Source organism: Solea senegalensis, linkage group LG2 (assembly GCF_019176455.1).
Source record: "Solea senegalensis isolate Sse05_10M linkage group LG2, IFAPA_SoseM_1, whole genome shotgun sequence".
In the NCBI taxonomy this organism is placed as follows: domain Eukaryota; kingdom Metazoa; phylum Chordata; class Actinopteri; order Pleuronectiformes; family Soleidae; genus Solea; species Solea senegalensis.
In genome coordinates, this window is record NC_058022.1 from 10130643 (window position 1) to 10147515 (window position 16873).

At 40.8% G+C, this 16873-nt stretch overlaps 1 protein-coding gene across 1 annotated transcript in view; it reads left to right on the top strand.

Moving 5' to 3' along the window:
- The window catches only part of lrp1bb (low density lipoprotein receptor-related protein 1Bb), a 231062-nt gene that overhangs the window by 171298 nt on the left and 42891 nt on the right, over window positions 1-16873 (top strand). The window contains exons 43-56 of the mRNA XM_044016058.1: window positions 1208-1400; window positions 3738-3863; window positions 4898-5026; window positions 5170-5289; window positions 6139-6252; window positions 6428-6577; window positions 6779-6901; window positions 10358-10477; window positions 11208-11336; window positions 11691-11813; window positions 12095-12235; window positions 12452-12639; window positions 13994-14177; window positions 14275-14360. Coding sequence (XP_043871993.1) covers window positions 1208-1400; window positions 3738-3863; window positions 4898-5026; window positions 5170-5289; window positions 6139-6252; window positions 6428-6577; window positions 6779-6901; window positions 10358-10477; window positions 11208-11336; window positions 11691-11813; window positions 12095-12235; window positions 12452-12639; window positions 13994-14177; window positions 14275-14360 — 1926 coding nt within the window. The remainder of the gene's footprint in view (window positions 1-1207; window positions 1401-3737; window positions 3864-4897; window positions 5027-5169; window positions 5290-6138; window positions 6253-6427; window positions 6578-6778; window positions 6902-10357; window positions 10478-11207; window positions 11337-11690; window positions 11814-12094; window positions 12236-12451; window positions 12640-13993; window positions 14178-14274; window positions 14361-16873) is intronic.

Genomic DNA, 16873 nt, shown 5'->3' on the forward strand with positions numbered 1-16873 from the left:
TCAAGTCCTGCTAATGAAGGTTTTGCTGTGAGATTGCTCTAGGTGTATGTTCTCCATTCCAATTAAAATGTGTAAATTAAACAGACGTTGCTGGTTGTCAACTTCAGCACTTTCCCCCAAATTGTAGCCGTGGAATTTTTAAGACAGCCCGTCCGCCCTGTACAAGACATTCATACTGCAGAGATGGGAGCTTAAGGCTCTGTGTCACTTTAAAGTTTTTTGATTGTTTTATTTTTGTTCCGAGTCAAATTAACGTAAACTTGGATGGCAGAGAAATGCCCTCGGGGCCTCAGCTACTCTTCATTGCAGCAGTGCTATTGCATGCTGCCAGTGTAGGTGGTGACAGAAGAATTAAATCCATGACATGAATCATCCCTGTGCCATTTTGGGAGTGGGAATTCATGTCAATATTGAAAGCAGCGTAACAGTGCATTAAAAGGGAATATGTCGGCATGTTAAACCTGGACAAGATGTCATTTTTAACCATAAAGAGAAGGGAATATAAATTGAGAGCTGTCACATTTTTCAAGTACCACCTTTGGATGTTGTGGAGTAGTAAAAGAGTGATACGAATGATAAGAATGAATGAAACACTGTGTGTTCACGTTTACCAAAAACACAAGCCGGGAATGAAAGTAATTTGTTCCTGGCTGTAAACGTAATGTGTCCCAAATCTAATTTTCTATCAATATGTTCCATCCTAAACCATCTGGCGTGTCCCTCACATTCTCTCCCTCTCTCTGTCTGTCTCTCACTTGCCTGATGGCCATTTGTTGCTTCCACACGCTGGGCTCCTTTAATCAACACCTGTCCTATTAATCCCAGTATGGCACAGGGCTAATGTGATGCTGCTTACGAGCCTGTCCCACTAATGGCTTAGACTACAGAGCCACTGGAAGCCCTGAACCTCCCCAAGCCTAGAGAGTCCCACAAGGAGGGATTTGATGGATTCCTACCTCCCTGCCATTGACACTGTCATTTACTTCTCCAACATCTGGGTTAAGCAGTCGTGAGTGAGGTGGTGGATGTTGCTGCATGGGTTTAAATGTTATTCCTTCACATTTATTCAACAATTCTGCCTGTGCTGTCTCTGGCCAGATGTCAAAGAGACACTTGATTGGTTTGTGAGTGGAAGTGAAAATATGCAGACTGTGAAATGTCTGCGTTCACTTATTGAACATCAAAAATCTCTGCTCTACAATTTCAGGTCATTGTCAAATCAGGACCTGGAAACTTCTATGGGTTGGCCATCTATGCAGATTTTATTTACTGGTCGGATTGGGCCCATAGGTCTGTGCTGCGATCGAACAAACACACAGGCGGGGACACCAAAGTACTGCGAGCCGATATACCCCATCAACCCATGGGAATTATAGCTGTGTCCAGAGATACAAATAACTGTGAGTATGTCACCACCTTGACATTTGGTGTGCATGTGTTTGTAAAGACCTGCGTGTTCATAATGTGTTTAAACATGTTAAAAAAGAGTGTGTTACTGTACATAAATTGTACTCGCCACTAGATTTATTTAATAACTTCTGTTCTCAGTAAATCTTAGAATTAGTATTTTTACAAAACAAATTTCATAAAAAGCCTTTTTATGAAAAAATTCGAGACACTGATTAAAAAGATGGTGCTTGGCCGCTTACAAAAAGCAGTGTAGTGTAGTTTTACATCGCTTTTTTATATATATAAAAAAAATCCCAAAAATGATGAGAGAAAAACTGTGACAAATGAAAATAGATTTGTGTATCGGAGCTTCTTCTTTTTTTTGGTCGTCCCTCTGGCATTTATCTGATGCTCCTGAATATAAAATGGCAGCTAGATACAGCACTACTCACACATTGATTTTGCTGTACCAAAGATCTAATAATACCATCAATTGTAAAGTATAAATACAAATAACTGTAAAATCAGTCAAACTGATACCTTTATACTGCAGGTGCCTGTTTAGGAACTGCCTTATTGACAAGGCCCACTGCACAATCAATATTTGCGATCTATTATATTTCTAATTTAAATGTATAAAGTAAATTGAAGCTCTTACTTACTTCTAGCTCTTATTTGTACCCAAATTTAAATGCACTTATTGTAAGTCGCTTTGGATAAAAGCGTCTGCTAAATGACATGTAATGTAATGTAAATTAGAAATTGTCAGATCAGTCATGTACGATTAACAATTTGTTATAATCATATGCTTTATGATATCAGCCTAGTACCAAAAGCAAAGTAATTCAAAAGGGGGTTTAATGTTAGTGTACAAAACAGTGTGATAAATTAATAGTCTTATTTAAAATGGCTGGAAACTAAAGTTTCATAGGTAATTAATAAAATGGTGACCTATGTTGTAAAGGGAGCCTCCTAAGCGCCATATAAAGTTAATTTCCAACTAGGACAAAGGGAAGTGGGCTTCAGTGTCCCAGTGGTTGGACTCGGATGCCGAGAGCCATGCTATTCCTCGTTTATCTCGTTATGAGAAATAATCAAATCCTATGAGGTGCGCGGGCATAGCTGGAAGTCTACAGCGTAATGTGCAATGACCAGCAATGCTGAGTTTGATCATTCATTTTATTGCATTTTCATGAATATTCCCGCTATAAATAACCATACAAGTGGTTTAGAAGAGCTTCTCGTCTTAGAGTCTCATAGAAGAGGGCAGGTAATAACGAGGGTCTCAACTCAGCGTTTTACAAATGAGACTGTGTGTTGTTACTAAGCATCTCTAATTCCATTTTTCTCAGGGCTGGACAAGCACTTCCTTTTTTTTCTTTTATGATATTTGGCAATTCAGTTTAGTTCAATTTTGAATCCCATTGAGCTACAGCCGGCTTTTGTACACAGCACCTCAGGCAGAGAAAGACAAAATATCTCACAATGTAATACATTTGTTGCTTGTCCGTGAGGATACCTGTCTGCATTTAAAATAAGTACAGCGCATTTACCACAGTCACAACTGCCCTTTTATCCATGTTGTTTACCACAAATTATCTTTTAGATTAAAAGTCAATAGCAAATATATTCCGCTAAATAAGCCTATACACCATGTAAGCACCAGTTTTTGGGAGAATATTGATTCCTCTGCCTTGTATTCATTAACTGGAATAACCACCAATGTAATGCCTTTGCATATTGTGTCAAGATGTTTCTATCTTATCTCTAACTAAGTTTATCATAGGAAGGAAAATCAGAAATACTGTTCTACTGTATAGAACGTGGTGTGTGAGTAGTGAGGAGTGCATAGAAAATGAAACAAATAGCAAAACAACAATAATAATAAAGAAATAATAATAATTAGAGTCACCTTAGAGTCTCTCGCTCCATCTCAATCTAATTTTCACTGTTCCAGTGTGTGAAGTATTATGTGTGAAAGAGGAGGATGATGGGAGAGCGAATTATCTTAATGGGAATAAATCTGTCTCCTGTGAAAAGTCTATTACAGCACTGTATTTTTTAACGTTGGCGATAATGGTGTTACTTTGAGAGCTCAGTATTCTCTCAGGTGGTACTTGGTATAAAGTTTGAAAACCACTGATCCAACCCATTAAAAACAAAGATCAAATTTGGTTTTAGATTCAAAAAGAGGGAACTTTCATTCAGATTCAGCGTGTCCTTCACTAAATCACTAAATTCTATTCGAGTATTCACTTCAGAATAGCACGTCCAGCATTATGCCAGTTGACGGAATTTAAACAAGACGCATTCTAATGATTCTAATTCCAATTGATTTGTTGATAAAGGTGAGCTGTCCCCATGTCGACACATGAACGGAGGCTGCGGTGACCTTTGTCTTCTCACCCCGTATGGGAGGGTCAACTGCACTTGCCGCGGAGAGCGTGTACTGTTGGACAACAACAGATGCGTGTGTAAGTAATGAGCGGCTTCACATCCGATTTTATGGAGGTCAAATCTTCTAACCCATTGAGCATTCTCGCTACCAGGTATTGATTTTAATGGCCCCTTTTTATGGACTTGTTATTTTGAAAGTCATTTTCTACATTGATATGCATACTGTACCCTGACTTACACACACACACACACACACACACACGCACTCACTCAAAGTAAGATATTATCTGTGCCATTTGACAGCTCAGAATTTATCCCTTTGTACATAACCACACAAACAGGAAGGCATTGACCAGCTGCCGTCACTTCTTTGACCAAGCACTGAATCTGTAATGATTGGAGGAGTCATAGTTGATACCGCTCAGGAAAATGCTGCTATCATGCAGCACTACTTTACATTTAAGTAGAGAGCAGAAAACACAGCTGAGCAGAGTAGGACGTTTGTCACAATTACTTGCCTGAAGTCACAAGTAGAAAGAAGTCCTAATGTGACACATTGCTGTTTGAATCTAATGTGCAGTGTGAGGATATACAACATAAGGTGGGAGGAGCTGTTGAGATGAGGTTTGGCCAGAATTATCATGGCTAGTAACTCAGAAGAGCTGGATGCTAGTCTCGGTGTCACAGTCGAGGACAGCAGGCTCTTAGCCACATATTGCATCCATTAATTGCCAGCACAGGGAAACAAAAGTTTCATGTTTTCAAATTGTTAAAGCTGCAGTTATTTGTAGATGTGGTATCGGCGATGGGGTTTGAAACTCACCCATAGCTCAGTGTTGATGTATAGATCGAAATGGAATTAGATATAGATAAAATCTCACAATTATCACGTGTCCTACATCATCTTCCCCTTAGTTTAAAGTGCAGGTGGGATTTGTTGGCGTTTATGGCGTTGACAAATCTCGACACAAACGTGGTTCGCTGGGGTGAATGTTCAGCGCATTGAAATGTAGCCACTGAGCTCACCTGTATGTATGGAGTCTGAGATTCACTTTGACAGTTGTGGTTCTTCATCATCATCACAATCCATCACCGTCGTCTTCTTCTACAGCAGAAAATTCCTCCTGCAACATCCACACTGAATATGAGTGTGGGAACGGAGAGTGCATCAACTACCAGCTAACCTGTGATGGAGTAGCCCACTGCAAAGATAAATCAGATGAAAAGATGCAGTACTGTGGTAAGAGACACATCACAACTCTATACTGTCATATACTGTATATAGAGAGAGAGAGAGAGTATGTAAAAAAGTGTAGCTCCTGATTGTTGTCTGTCATTGATATTTGTGGCTCTAATAACATTCGTGCAATCCAATCTGTTCAGACAACAGAAGCTGTCGGAAGGGTTTCAGGCCGTGCTACAACCAGCGATGTGTGGCCAACAGTCGCTTCTGCGACGGGATCGATGACTGTGGGGATAATTCTGATGAAGCTTTCTGTACTAGTGAGTCGCATCCGTTTGATCTCCTGTTCAATCCGTTCTGCCTCCGAGGGCAGGATCCAGCCACACTAATGCTCATACTAATACAGCGCGTTACGCCACATGCTGTGCTAAGCCTTCGCTGTCTAATGATGCCCAAGATCATAAAGAGTGCACTAATCAAAGACACTCCAAACCTACACCCTAAAAATGTCTTTGTAGAGCCTTCAAAGTACAGGTTTTGTTTGAGCCTTAAGAGTAAAATAGTCTTGGAAAAGGAATAGCTGTGTTTATTTTAACCCTCTTATGTGTGAAAGTGGGAAAAACAATAATGTGTATAGATTCCGAACGGTATTGTTCCCATAATTAATGTGGACCTTCATTCTGCAATTTCAAGGAGGAGGAGTTTATCGCAGTGTGGTGTGTCATCTTCAACCTTGCAATTTCCTTTTAATGGGGCATCAACACTAACTTTTTCTATTACAGATAACTCTGTAACATTTAATTATAGTGTTATGTTATATGCTGATAATAAAATGCAGAGAGGTGAAATGACCAGAACCATTGTGCAGTCGCCTGTAAATGAACAACAGAATCAAGAAGCCCCCTATGCATATTAAGTGTGAATTGCTCTTGCACAGCACTAAGAGGGTCATGACAGTCAAGCAATTTTTACAGCACAGGCAGTCCAACTGCAATTACTGCAACTCATCACAAACCCTTTTTTTTTCCTGTGGCAGATTTCAACCTGGAGCTAATTTTCACTGCCCCCAGAAAGAGGTCCTAAGTATTGTTATGAGCTGTACCTGTTAACTGTCTCTGAGTGCTCTTTCTATCCTCTTATCGTTTTGAAATGCTAATTCTCTCCCCAAGATGTCACCTGTGGCTCATCAGAATCATCGTGCAAAGATGGGAGCTGTGTACCCAGCTCAGCCTGGTGTAACCAGGTCATTGACTGTGCCGACGCCTCGGATGAAAAAAACTGCAGTAAGTCTTTGCTTTGCATTGATCATAAAAATGTAGACATAAAAATCCCAATCCAGTACCTTGGATGTGTGTTAATCACTCGGATTACGTTGAATGTGACCCACCATCGGTCTCTCTGCCACCTTTAAGGCCATTGTGACAAGACAATTATTGTGGCGCTGTGCTTTGTATTCAGACCACACCGACTGCTCACACTTTTACAAGCTGGGGGTGAAAGAGAAAGAATTCATTAGCTGCAACACCACCTCGCTGTGCATCCACCCCTCGTGGATCTGTGACGGCGCCAACGACTGCGGTGACTATGTTGATGAGACCAACTGCCAGGGTGAGTTAACACACGTTTTTGCCTGCACATCCAGCGGCAGATTAAGGAAGTCAGCTTCAATTAGAAAAGACTTAGGACACATCTCATTTTCAGAGATGATTAGGACAATGGAATAGCAGATTCCGAGAGCTTAGTGTCAGATTAAGACCTCAATCATCGCAAATGCCCAGTGGACTGACTCCGTTTTGTTGCTTATCCCAGTTTCCCATGGTCAAAAGTGCGAGGAAGGCCACTTTGCATGCCCAAGCGGGAACTGCATCTCCAGTGTTTGGCTGTGTGACGGCCAAAAAGACTGCGAAGACGGTGCGGATGAATTCCAGTGTGGTAAGTCAACAAATCCTACCTCACATGGAAGAGCTTCAACACAATGAACTGAAATTATGTTTTATTTTCTAACTGGCAGAAATAGATGAGGTGTTTGCCTCTAACATATACTGTCAGTGGTTGGAAGGATATTTATTTTCCAATAACAAGAAGCTATTTGTTGGAATGCATTTGTCATTTAAATCGGTCTGCAACAAATATTGCATACAGTATATGAGGGGACAGAAGGACACTTGATTGTTTTTCATGCCACAAGGCAATTTCTTCTCGCTCTGTTTTCCTCCCGCTTATTGTGCGTTTGAGATTTCTCAAGTGTGCGTCGCTGAATTCAAAGTAAGGCTGTCGTAGGTGCACATTTTCTCAACTTATCTCAATGAATTATAATATACAGAAGTCTCAGTGTAAGAATTAATTAATGAGCCATCACTGAAAGGGTAATAATATAAATTGTGCACTCCCCTTCGCCTTGATCCATGCTAATGTATGCAGAAGCCACCATGACAAAGTCGAGATTGCTGCTTTTAAACAGGACTGTAATTAAGTCCCGATATGGCTTGATATAATTTGTCCTCAAGACCAACAGCTCTCTCACACACCCGTCCATATGTCATTTAACCCAGTATCTAAGCAAAATTGACTGGATGTTTTTATTTAGGTTGATCGGAGAACTTAATCACTGTCCCACACACATGCACAAGATAATAAGAGCTGACAAAGTCGTTCACTCACACTGGAAACACGCACCGTCTATTTTGAAGCTGGCAGCCTACTTGCATCACTCTGCCATTGACTGTGTGGTCTAACTGCTTAAACTGTAAGAAGTCATTAGGTAGTTAGTGCTGTCATCTGTTTGCAGATCAGTCTTGTATTATTGCACACACATACACACAGGTTCACACAGCTGTCCTTTTAAGGACTAGTGTTGACTACAATTCCTTTGGACAGCCTAAACAAAGCGTTAACCCTTACCTTAACCATAACCAGTTAATCCTAACCTTAACCTAACCACAATTCAAATCTTGGCTAAACTTAAAGGAATACTTCACCAATTTGCATTTAGCTTTGTAGTATTTTTGAAAAATTGTGCTTCCCAACCTCAGTTTCAAGGAATATCTTGATTCTTTATTTTGTTACGTGCCCACCAGTGAGACCTGGTCCAAGCCTTGGTCCAAGGCTTGAAACTGCACTTTTTAGACCCACTCGTCAGGGGACATGACATCATTCCCTGAATGTAAACAGTGTCATTCAAACAAGTATTCCTTGAACCAGTTCCTCAGAATTGAGCTTCAGCCTCAGGACCAGGTTTTGGTCTCCATGAGGACTAATGGTCCTGACAAGTTTAGTGTTTATGCCAGAAAAGATCATAAAGAGGTAACAAATACAATAAAAAACTCACACACACAAAACAGTCCCCTTTGGTCCAAAAAAATCCCCCAACACCTCGCCTTTGCTGCAATTGAAATAAACACAATCTGCATTCATTCCTGGAACAAATGACTCTACAAGAGATGTGGGGTTGTTTTTTTTTTTTATCAGCTCTGGCTCTGATCCACAGAAATGTAAACATGACGCCTGGGTGAGTGAGGTATTTCCGCATCGACTAATTTATTTTGGTAGTAGCGTGACGTTACGATGTGCACAGTTCAAGAAGTGATCTGAAATCGCTCAGTTGCAGCTGAGTTTGAAAGAGGGACTGATGTGGGAGATAAAAGAGTGTTACCACTGTGATACTGTCATTGCTCTCCACGGTGCTTTTTCCTGTTGTGTGTTGCACTTCTGCTTCACTGCATTGGCTGTTTACGGAGAATTTGTGACATTGAATATGAGTCACTCGAGAGGGAAAAAAAACAGAGTCAAACTCCTCTACTTGCCATGGAAAAGCAGTCAATTGCCCTTTTCTTCTGGGTCTCTTTTGTTTTATTTTTTTTTTTACAATATACATATTTTTGGTGTAAAAGAGTTAGTAATAAAGTAGTAGTTAGTGGTGCCATCTGTGTGCAGATCAGGAGTATTGCAATGCATTCATATCCCGTCACATACACGCATAGCTTAGTGTTGGTTGAAGATCTTCATAGCATCATCTTGCCCTTGCTATTTTCTTGGCTAATCATAATCGGTGTCCGTTAGCAAGAGCCGATTCACCGTTTTTAGATGATTAAAATGAATCGTATGTATTCTTTCAAAATCATTGTGTTACCATTGCCAGCTCAAATCACTGCTCTGCAACAAGCGCAGGATCATAGATTTATGTAGATGGTATTTTTGCCTTTAAACCAGTTTGGTTCCCATTAAGGACTAAAGACTACACAAAATGAGACATACTTGTTTTTATATTGGCAAAGATGCTTGCAGGTCTGTAATTTGCCTGTTTCCGACATTGTGTGCTTCAAATGTGCTTATATCACAACTGATGTGAATCATCACTCAGTTCTTTGAGATGTTCTGAATAGTTTTTCAGGACAAGTAGACAATATTCCCCCTTTCTCTGCTTTAATTATCATATAAAAAGCTCCAGCCACTTTTAATCTGACTGCAAAGACAAAGTGGTTTGAGGAAAATGTCATTACATTTCAGAAATTTCCCATTCCACACCCGATTAGACAAAATAGTCATTTGTCACTTCACAATGCGTTTCAACTATGTGAAACACTATTGAAAATGAGTCATGAAAGGCTCTCTGTGATACATTAATGTGCTGGGGACCTGCTTTTCGCTATACACTTTAAGCAGCTGTTTGTGTTTGAAGTGTAAATCTCGTATCTCGAAAGAAACGCAATATAATCACTGTTTCTAGTTTTAGCCACTTTTCTTTTATCTCATCGACATATCATACATCATTTGTGCACACAAAGCTGGCGTGATGTACAAATTATGACAGGAAGGAAAGTGATGCAGTGTGCAAGATGCCTCATCCCAATCCCTGCCCCCACCACCCTCAGTAGGATCCATAATTTCTTGCACTGTGGTCTGACCTGAAGTGCACATCCTCCCTTCCCTCTCTCAACATCTCATCAAAGCTCTGGCAGGCATGACATCAAGGGAAAGAACAGTTCTCCAGGGAGAGTGGGTGGCTCCTTGGCGCTAAACTCAGCCCAGATTATGAACATTTTACACAATAGCTTTCGCACAGTGATCAGTGGAGTGCTCTTTTAGTTGATATCCAACTGTTTCATATCACCCCTAGAGCTTTACAATTTAAAGTTATTAACTAATAACTGGAAACATATATCACAATGCCTTTATGTTAGACAAAAAGGAAGAAGAAAAATACTTTCTCCACTCTTTGATGTGACAGCTATACTTGTGTGTGTGTCACTAAGCAGAAAAATTAAGGTGGAAAAAAATAAGCAATTGGAAACAATTAGGAGCCACCTCAATGCGGTGCGCTGCTTTCATTGTTTTGTCCGCCGTACGTTTGTTTGATTTATGGAATTTAAATTCCGCTGCCCCTTGCAGACTCATCATGCCTGTGGAATCAGTTTGCCTGCTCAAAGAACAAATGCATTGCCAAACAATGGCTGTGTGACGGGGAGAACGACTGTGAGGACGGCCTTGATGAGAGCGTCCAGATCTGTGGTGAGTGGCCTTTCAGATGACACAAGGAATCCACTGTTGTTCTAAAAGGTCACATCTGCATTATTACATTTGACTGTCCCTCTAGCAGAGCTGGAAATTAATAAAAAAAAAGAGATGAAACAATCTTAATTAGACAACAAAGGAAACTGCATTTCTGATGACTGGAGTGGGCACTGAGGCAAATAGATTTTTCATCACTTAGACCCAAGAGGCACAGCCATTTCAATTGGCAAATGAGATGTGTGTATGTAATGAATACTACAATAAAACAAAGAGAATCCAACCACAATAAAGAGACAAGAATCACTGTGAACACTGCTTGTGTAATTGGATTGTAATGAAGTGTCAAGAAAATATTAATGAAATTGCCCAAAGGTTTATGAAGCACAATTCCAGTCAAAAACATGATATGCACATTCGCTTGACACACATTACTGTACTAGTGTGTTTACCTTTATTTCCCAGTGCAGTCAAGTCCTAAATTGAAGGAGATTATTACTCACATTCAACATTTGAGCTGATAATTGTTGCTCATAAATGTGTGGCCGTTATGTGTCGTACTGAAACTGATGGAGACAAAAAAGGAAGACAAATTAAGTTACTCCAGAAGAAGTGCTTAAGTATTCACTGACAAGAGGTACCATCCAAACATATTTTGCGCTTGTTCCCTCTGTGCTTTATTCTTTGGCTTTTGAAAGTAGAGCATGTGGTCCTGTGTTCCTCCTCTCAGGCTCAGTGACATGTGCTCCAGGGCTGTTCAGCTGCCCTGGGTCATATGCCTGTGTTCCGAAACGCTGGCTCTGTGATGGCGAGAGGGACTGCCCTGATGGGAGTGATGAACTCTCTGCAGCTGGCTGTGGTAAACTCTGCCTTCTTGTTCAAAAACACTGACAAGCTCATTACAGTTATAACATTTAAGTGTTAAGTCCCAGAATAAAATGCTCCACACTGACATGGTATTGTCCTTGTGTAACCTTAAACTACATTAACATAAAATATTAGCTCGTAGATCATAAAACTCACACAGTACAAATAGTCTCTGCAAAGTGTAATTCAGCCAAAGAAAAGAGGGAAATAATAGATAATAGGTTTTGTAGCCTCATATGTGGATAAGCATAAGGTGAATGTACTAATGTTGCCTGACATACTGATTGTATTGTAAAAAAAAAAAATCATTGATTAGCACTTAAACCTACCTCCTTTCATACATTAGCGCCCAACAACACATGTGATGGCAGCTCATTTCGCTGCCGCAACAAGGCGTGTATCCCCCAGCGATTTGTCTGTGACCATGACGACGACTGTGGAGACGGATCTGATGAGTCAGTGGAATGTGGCAAGTAGCTTTGTCTCACTCTCTTCCCCCTACTGTAAATGGATTTATTTAAACATTAACGATATTTGACGTCTCAACTAAAAGGAACACGCTTTACCCAAAGCGCAGAGAGTCAGTAAACTATGTTTTTCTGACACTATTGAGGTGTTTTGTTGGAGAATGAAGACAAAAATATGGCCTTGTTTCCAGTATTGGTGCTTAATTCTACTCAAGTAATGTTGCCAAGCCGAGTGTGACTTGATAAAAAAAATGTCTGTATCTCTCTCTCTCTCTTTCTTTAGTCTATCGCTCCTGTGGATCTGAGGAATTCCGCTGCAGGGACGGCCGCTGTCTTCTCAGTTCTCAGTGGGAGTGTGACGGCCACGCAGACTGTCCCGACCACTCTGACGAACTGCCTCTAAACCTCAAATGTCTGGCAGCAGGTAAGACTGCTGTTTGGCTCACAGCTGGAATCTTTTCATCAGTGTCACAAGCAGCACCACTTCCCCAGGAAACTGATGGGGACATATGGTGGAAACAAAAGGTGCTACAACAAGCGTTCCTGAAAGGGATTAATCCGTCAAAATCCACTGTCAGGTCAAAAAATGTTCCCCAACTTAGTTGAGGAATCGTGAATGTCGTTGTCTTGCTCTTTTCAGGCAGCCTGTGCAATGGCTCCTTCTTCATGTGTTCCAACGGACGCTGCATTTCTGAGGGGAATCTGTGTGATGGGAAAAACGACTGTGGAGACCAGTCGGATGAGAAGAACTGCAATGTGAACGAATGCCTGAATCGAAGGGTCAGCGGGTGCACACAGGACTGCCAAGATCTTACTGTTGGATACAAGGTAAGTGAACGCTACCTGAGGGTTTTCCTCCTGGTTTGCTACGGTTATTTTATAAAGTCTTACTCATCCATCTAAAGGTTAAACTAGCTACACTATAAGTGCTAATGGAAGATAACAGCGGGAGAAAAAAATCTAAAACAACAGATAAGCCAGTAACGTCAGATTCGCTCCCCTATGCAAATCCGTTCAGCCACTGCACAGTGTTGCTCACAGATTTGTCTCACATCAAACAGTGCGCCTTGCATCATATTATTCAAGATTAAATGTGCGTCTGTGTCTGTGTGAGTATAAAACAGCAGCCACAACATTAAAATTGGTACCTGGCTTTTAATGATGTGGCTGATTGGTGTTTATAACCACAGAGTGAGATTATGATTTAGAGATTTCACTGACCACTAGTTCTCAGCGTGAACATAATTTCCAATTCAGTGGCAGACAAAATGTGGAGCCTATATTAGTTATAGTGTGGACATGAATGATTAATGACCAATAATGAATCGAGCCTAACGTCTCACATCATTAAACGGATAAAGATGGGTGGGAGCATACATACATTTAGTCTCCTCAGTTTTTGAATAACCTTGAATGCTGTAGGGGGAGTATAAATGATATGCCAACAAACGTCTGAGCTCCGTGGCTGAGCCGTGAGGTTGTGCCGTGCCTGGTAATGGTGGCATATGATACAAGGGTTTAATCCAGGTCAAGGCCACATCTGCTGGAGTGTTCAGGTGGCCATTCCATGGTCGTTATTGCCTCCATCCCTGGAGGTTACACTCCTATTCTTCCATACAAGGTGGTGTTTACCGCACCAGAAAAGTGTCTGAAAGCTAAAAGTGTCAGAAACCTCTTTCCAGTCATGAAAGGAGCAAAGCTGGACAGAGAGCACATCAATGTAGACCCTTAACTCATCCTGAACCAGGAGACCAGCAGCAAAGGTCCTCAAGGTTATAATGCTGGATAAAAAAGGGATTTGCACTGGGTCCACAGCAGCTGATACGCTGATACAAGCACTTTTAGTTATTTTGGGGGGCCTTGGTCAGTGAAGTGTGATGGGACTTTTGAGCTATGCTGCTGTGTGTGTGTGTGTGTATCACAGCTTTGACAACACAAAAATATAGAAGAGAATACAACGGAACAGAATAGACTTTCTCTGTCGCCGCACAAGAAATGTGTTGTGCTTCCTCTGAAAAACAAACAACAAAAACATCCAACATTAATAAATCAATTAGTCAGTTAGAAGCTGTTTGAAGTTGTTGACAAGTAGAACGTAGAACCTTGAATTATTTGTTTTTCAGTCCATGATAATCGCTTGGTGAATGAATAAACTCTTCATCTGCTGTGTGTTTATGATCAGTGTAAGTGCTGGCCTGGTTTCCACCTGAAGGATGACGGGAAGACATGTGTGGACATTGATGAATGCTCCACCACACTTCCCTGTAGCCAGCGCTGCATCAACACTTACGGCTCGTACAAGTGCTTGTGTGTGGACGGTTACGAAGCCTTGGAGCGCAGTCCCAATACATGTAAAGCTCTGTCAGGTCAGTCTGGCTCTGTCGACGCGGCAAAGTGCGGCACTTCAACTTGTAGGTGTGTGTGTCACATGTCCTCTAATGCCCCATATGTTGCCCATTTCAGCCGAAGAGCCCTTTCTCATTATGGCAGACCACCATGAGATACGGAAGCTGAGTGTGGACGGTTCAAATTACACCATCTTGAAACAGGTACTGTAGGCGATGCTCGCGTCATCGTCAGTGTGACATGTGACTGCATTAACAGCATGTCAATCAAACTGCCATCTTGTTTTCATCTTGTGTTTAATATTTGATCCCCTCTGCTTCACGCAGATATTACATCCATAATGTTGCATTACTGCCTCCTTCTGAAACTTCTTCCTCCTCCTTTATTCTCCTTTTTTTTAATCACCTTTGTTGCTAGCATGATCATGTCCATCTGCTCCATGTGTGGAAGAAATCGTGCAAAGGAAAAAGCAAACACGTTGTAAATACATAGCTTTGTATTACAAAACACGGATGGACAATAATCATACATATAGATTCAAATCATGGCTTTCTATAATGATATGATAATGATTTTCTAATGGCTACAGTTAATACTAGAGTAGAACTAATGTATGAGTTTCATGCTTTAACACACTAGTGTTAACACACTGCCAAAAAAATCTATCATTGGTTGCCGTCTTGTTCCTGAGTGCACCTGATTCACCTGCACATTCATGAATGATGCACACGCACAATCTATTTCCCTGAGCAGCCATGAGTTATGTGCAATGCAGAAAAAGGGATATATACAGTAGCATTAATAAAGAAATCTGTGTATGTGCACGAGACTACTCCTCAGTACTTGTGATTGAAACTGGAAAGGGTGCTCAAGCTTATGTAAAGTGGTGTCCTGCATTCAATGAGATATCTAATGTCCATCATAATTTCCCTACCCCCACCGTATGGGCAGAGTAAAGAGGCCATTCTGGCTGGCAGAGATCAGAATCACCCTGTTGAGGACCCCATGGAAAAGCTATTTTAATCATTCCTAGGTCTCATCACAGCTGCTCTGGGCAATGCTTGAATCTGCCTGCTGATTATCATAAATGGTTATCTGTGATTTACTGTAACACTACCAAGGGGTTTCCTACAGTGTCCTCTTCACTCTCCCTATCTGTGCTTTTAGCGGCCACAAGTCACTCTCCTGTCTCCATTTTAGCAGCAACTAACTTCACATCACCTAGCAACCCCGTTACCTCCCATTTTTAAAATTATACATTCATGAAAATATAGAAAACTGCACTTATCGGATTCCTGGCTTAATATTGTTCTCCCACCCCAAACACAAGTGACTCAAAATATTGCATCACTCCAATGCATTATTTAAACTAATGTGGTGTGTTTTTGGAATTTATGTTCTCCCACAGAGTTAAATATTATAAACAGAGGTGATACTTCACTTTCTGGCTCTTATAAAAGCATGATTATGAGGTCTAACAATAATTGATTCTTTCATTAATGAATTTACGTTACATATACAAGTAAGCAAGTATTGTTGTAGAATTAGCAAGAGCTCTCCGTTCAGTTGCTTTTGATTCATTTTCATAGCTGCTTGGGTTTCTGGTTGATTTGGGGAAAGTGAATAGAAAATAACATACAGTAGATCTAGATCAAAGTGGCGTGCAGGTTTCATCTGTGCAGCTGATGTTTGTAGTTGGGAAAAGGTTCCCCCAGGACACTTTGGCGCCCGCCTGTGAGGGCGTTGATGATCTGATGAAGATGTCTCATTTTGTCTGTCAGAATATCTGACATCCTTTCTCAGCACCTACAGTGACAGACAGCAGGGTAGGGGCACTTGTTTGGCGAGCAGCTTTGTCTGACTGACAGTGGGGTCCTGTGAGCATGACAGAGGAACGAAGGGCCTCACTCTTCCACTTTGATACGACTTTGATTCGCTCTCCACTGGCTCTTCAAACACTGCATATCTGGGAAGACAGTGGGCTCTGTGGGGAAAGCAGCTAAATCAACTGCGCTGATACTGTAAAAGCTGAGCTTGTTGTTTTATGTTTCACATTCCGCTCACGTGCAGACATTCATAATCACTGAATTGTAGAGCTGCAACTAACGATTATTTTCTAATCGATTAATCTGTCGATTATTTTCTCGATTAATCGTTCAGTCCATAAAATATCAGAAAATCTTAAAAAATGTTGATCGGAGTTCATCAAACCTGGAAATGATGATGTTCTCAAATGTCTTGTTTTGTCCACAAACCAAAATGATTGACTTTTAATCCAGAGCAAAGAAATGAAGAAAATACTCACATTTAAGAAGCTTAAACTATCGAAAATCTTGTTTTAATCATGAAAAAAGCTTTGAACCGATCAATCGATTGTCCAAATAGTTGTCGATTAACTTAGTAATCGATTAATTATCGATTCATCGAGTAATTGTTTCCGCTCTACTGAATTCAACCTCAGTTATCAATGTGATATCAGTGTTTCTGGTGTGCCTGATTAATGTTATTTTAAATTTGACATATTGATAATGTACTGTGCATAAATCACTCGCTGGCGTCCACTTTTGCTCCACTCGTGGGGGGGGGGGATACTCGACCGAAGTCCTGTTATTTTTGTTAAATAGTTTGCTTGTCATCTATATCTTGTGTGTGTTTGAGCTTGCTTTGTTTCAGGTTGTGTTATTAATGTTATCTTGTCCTCTAGTCAATCTCGTTC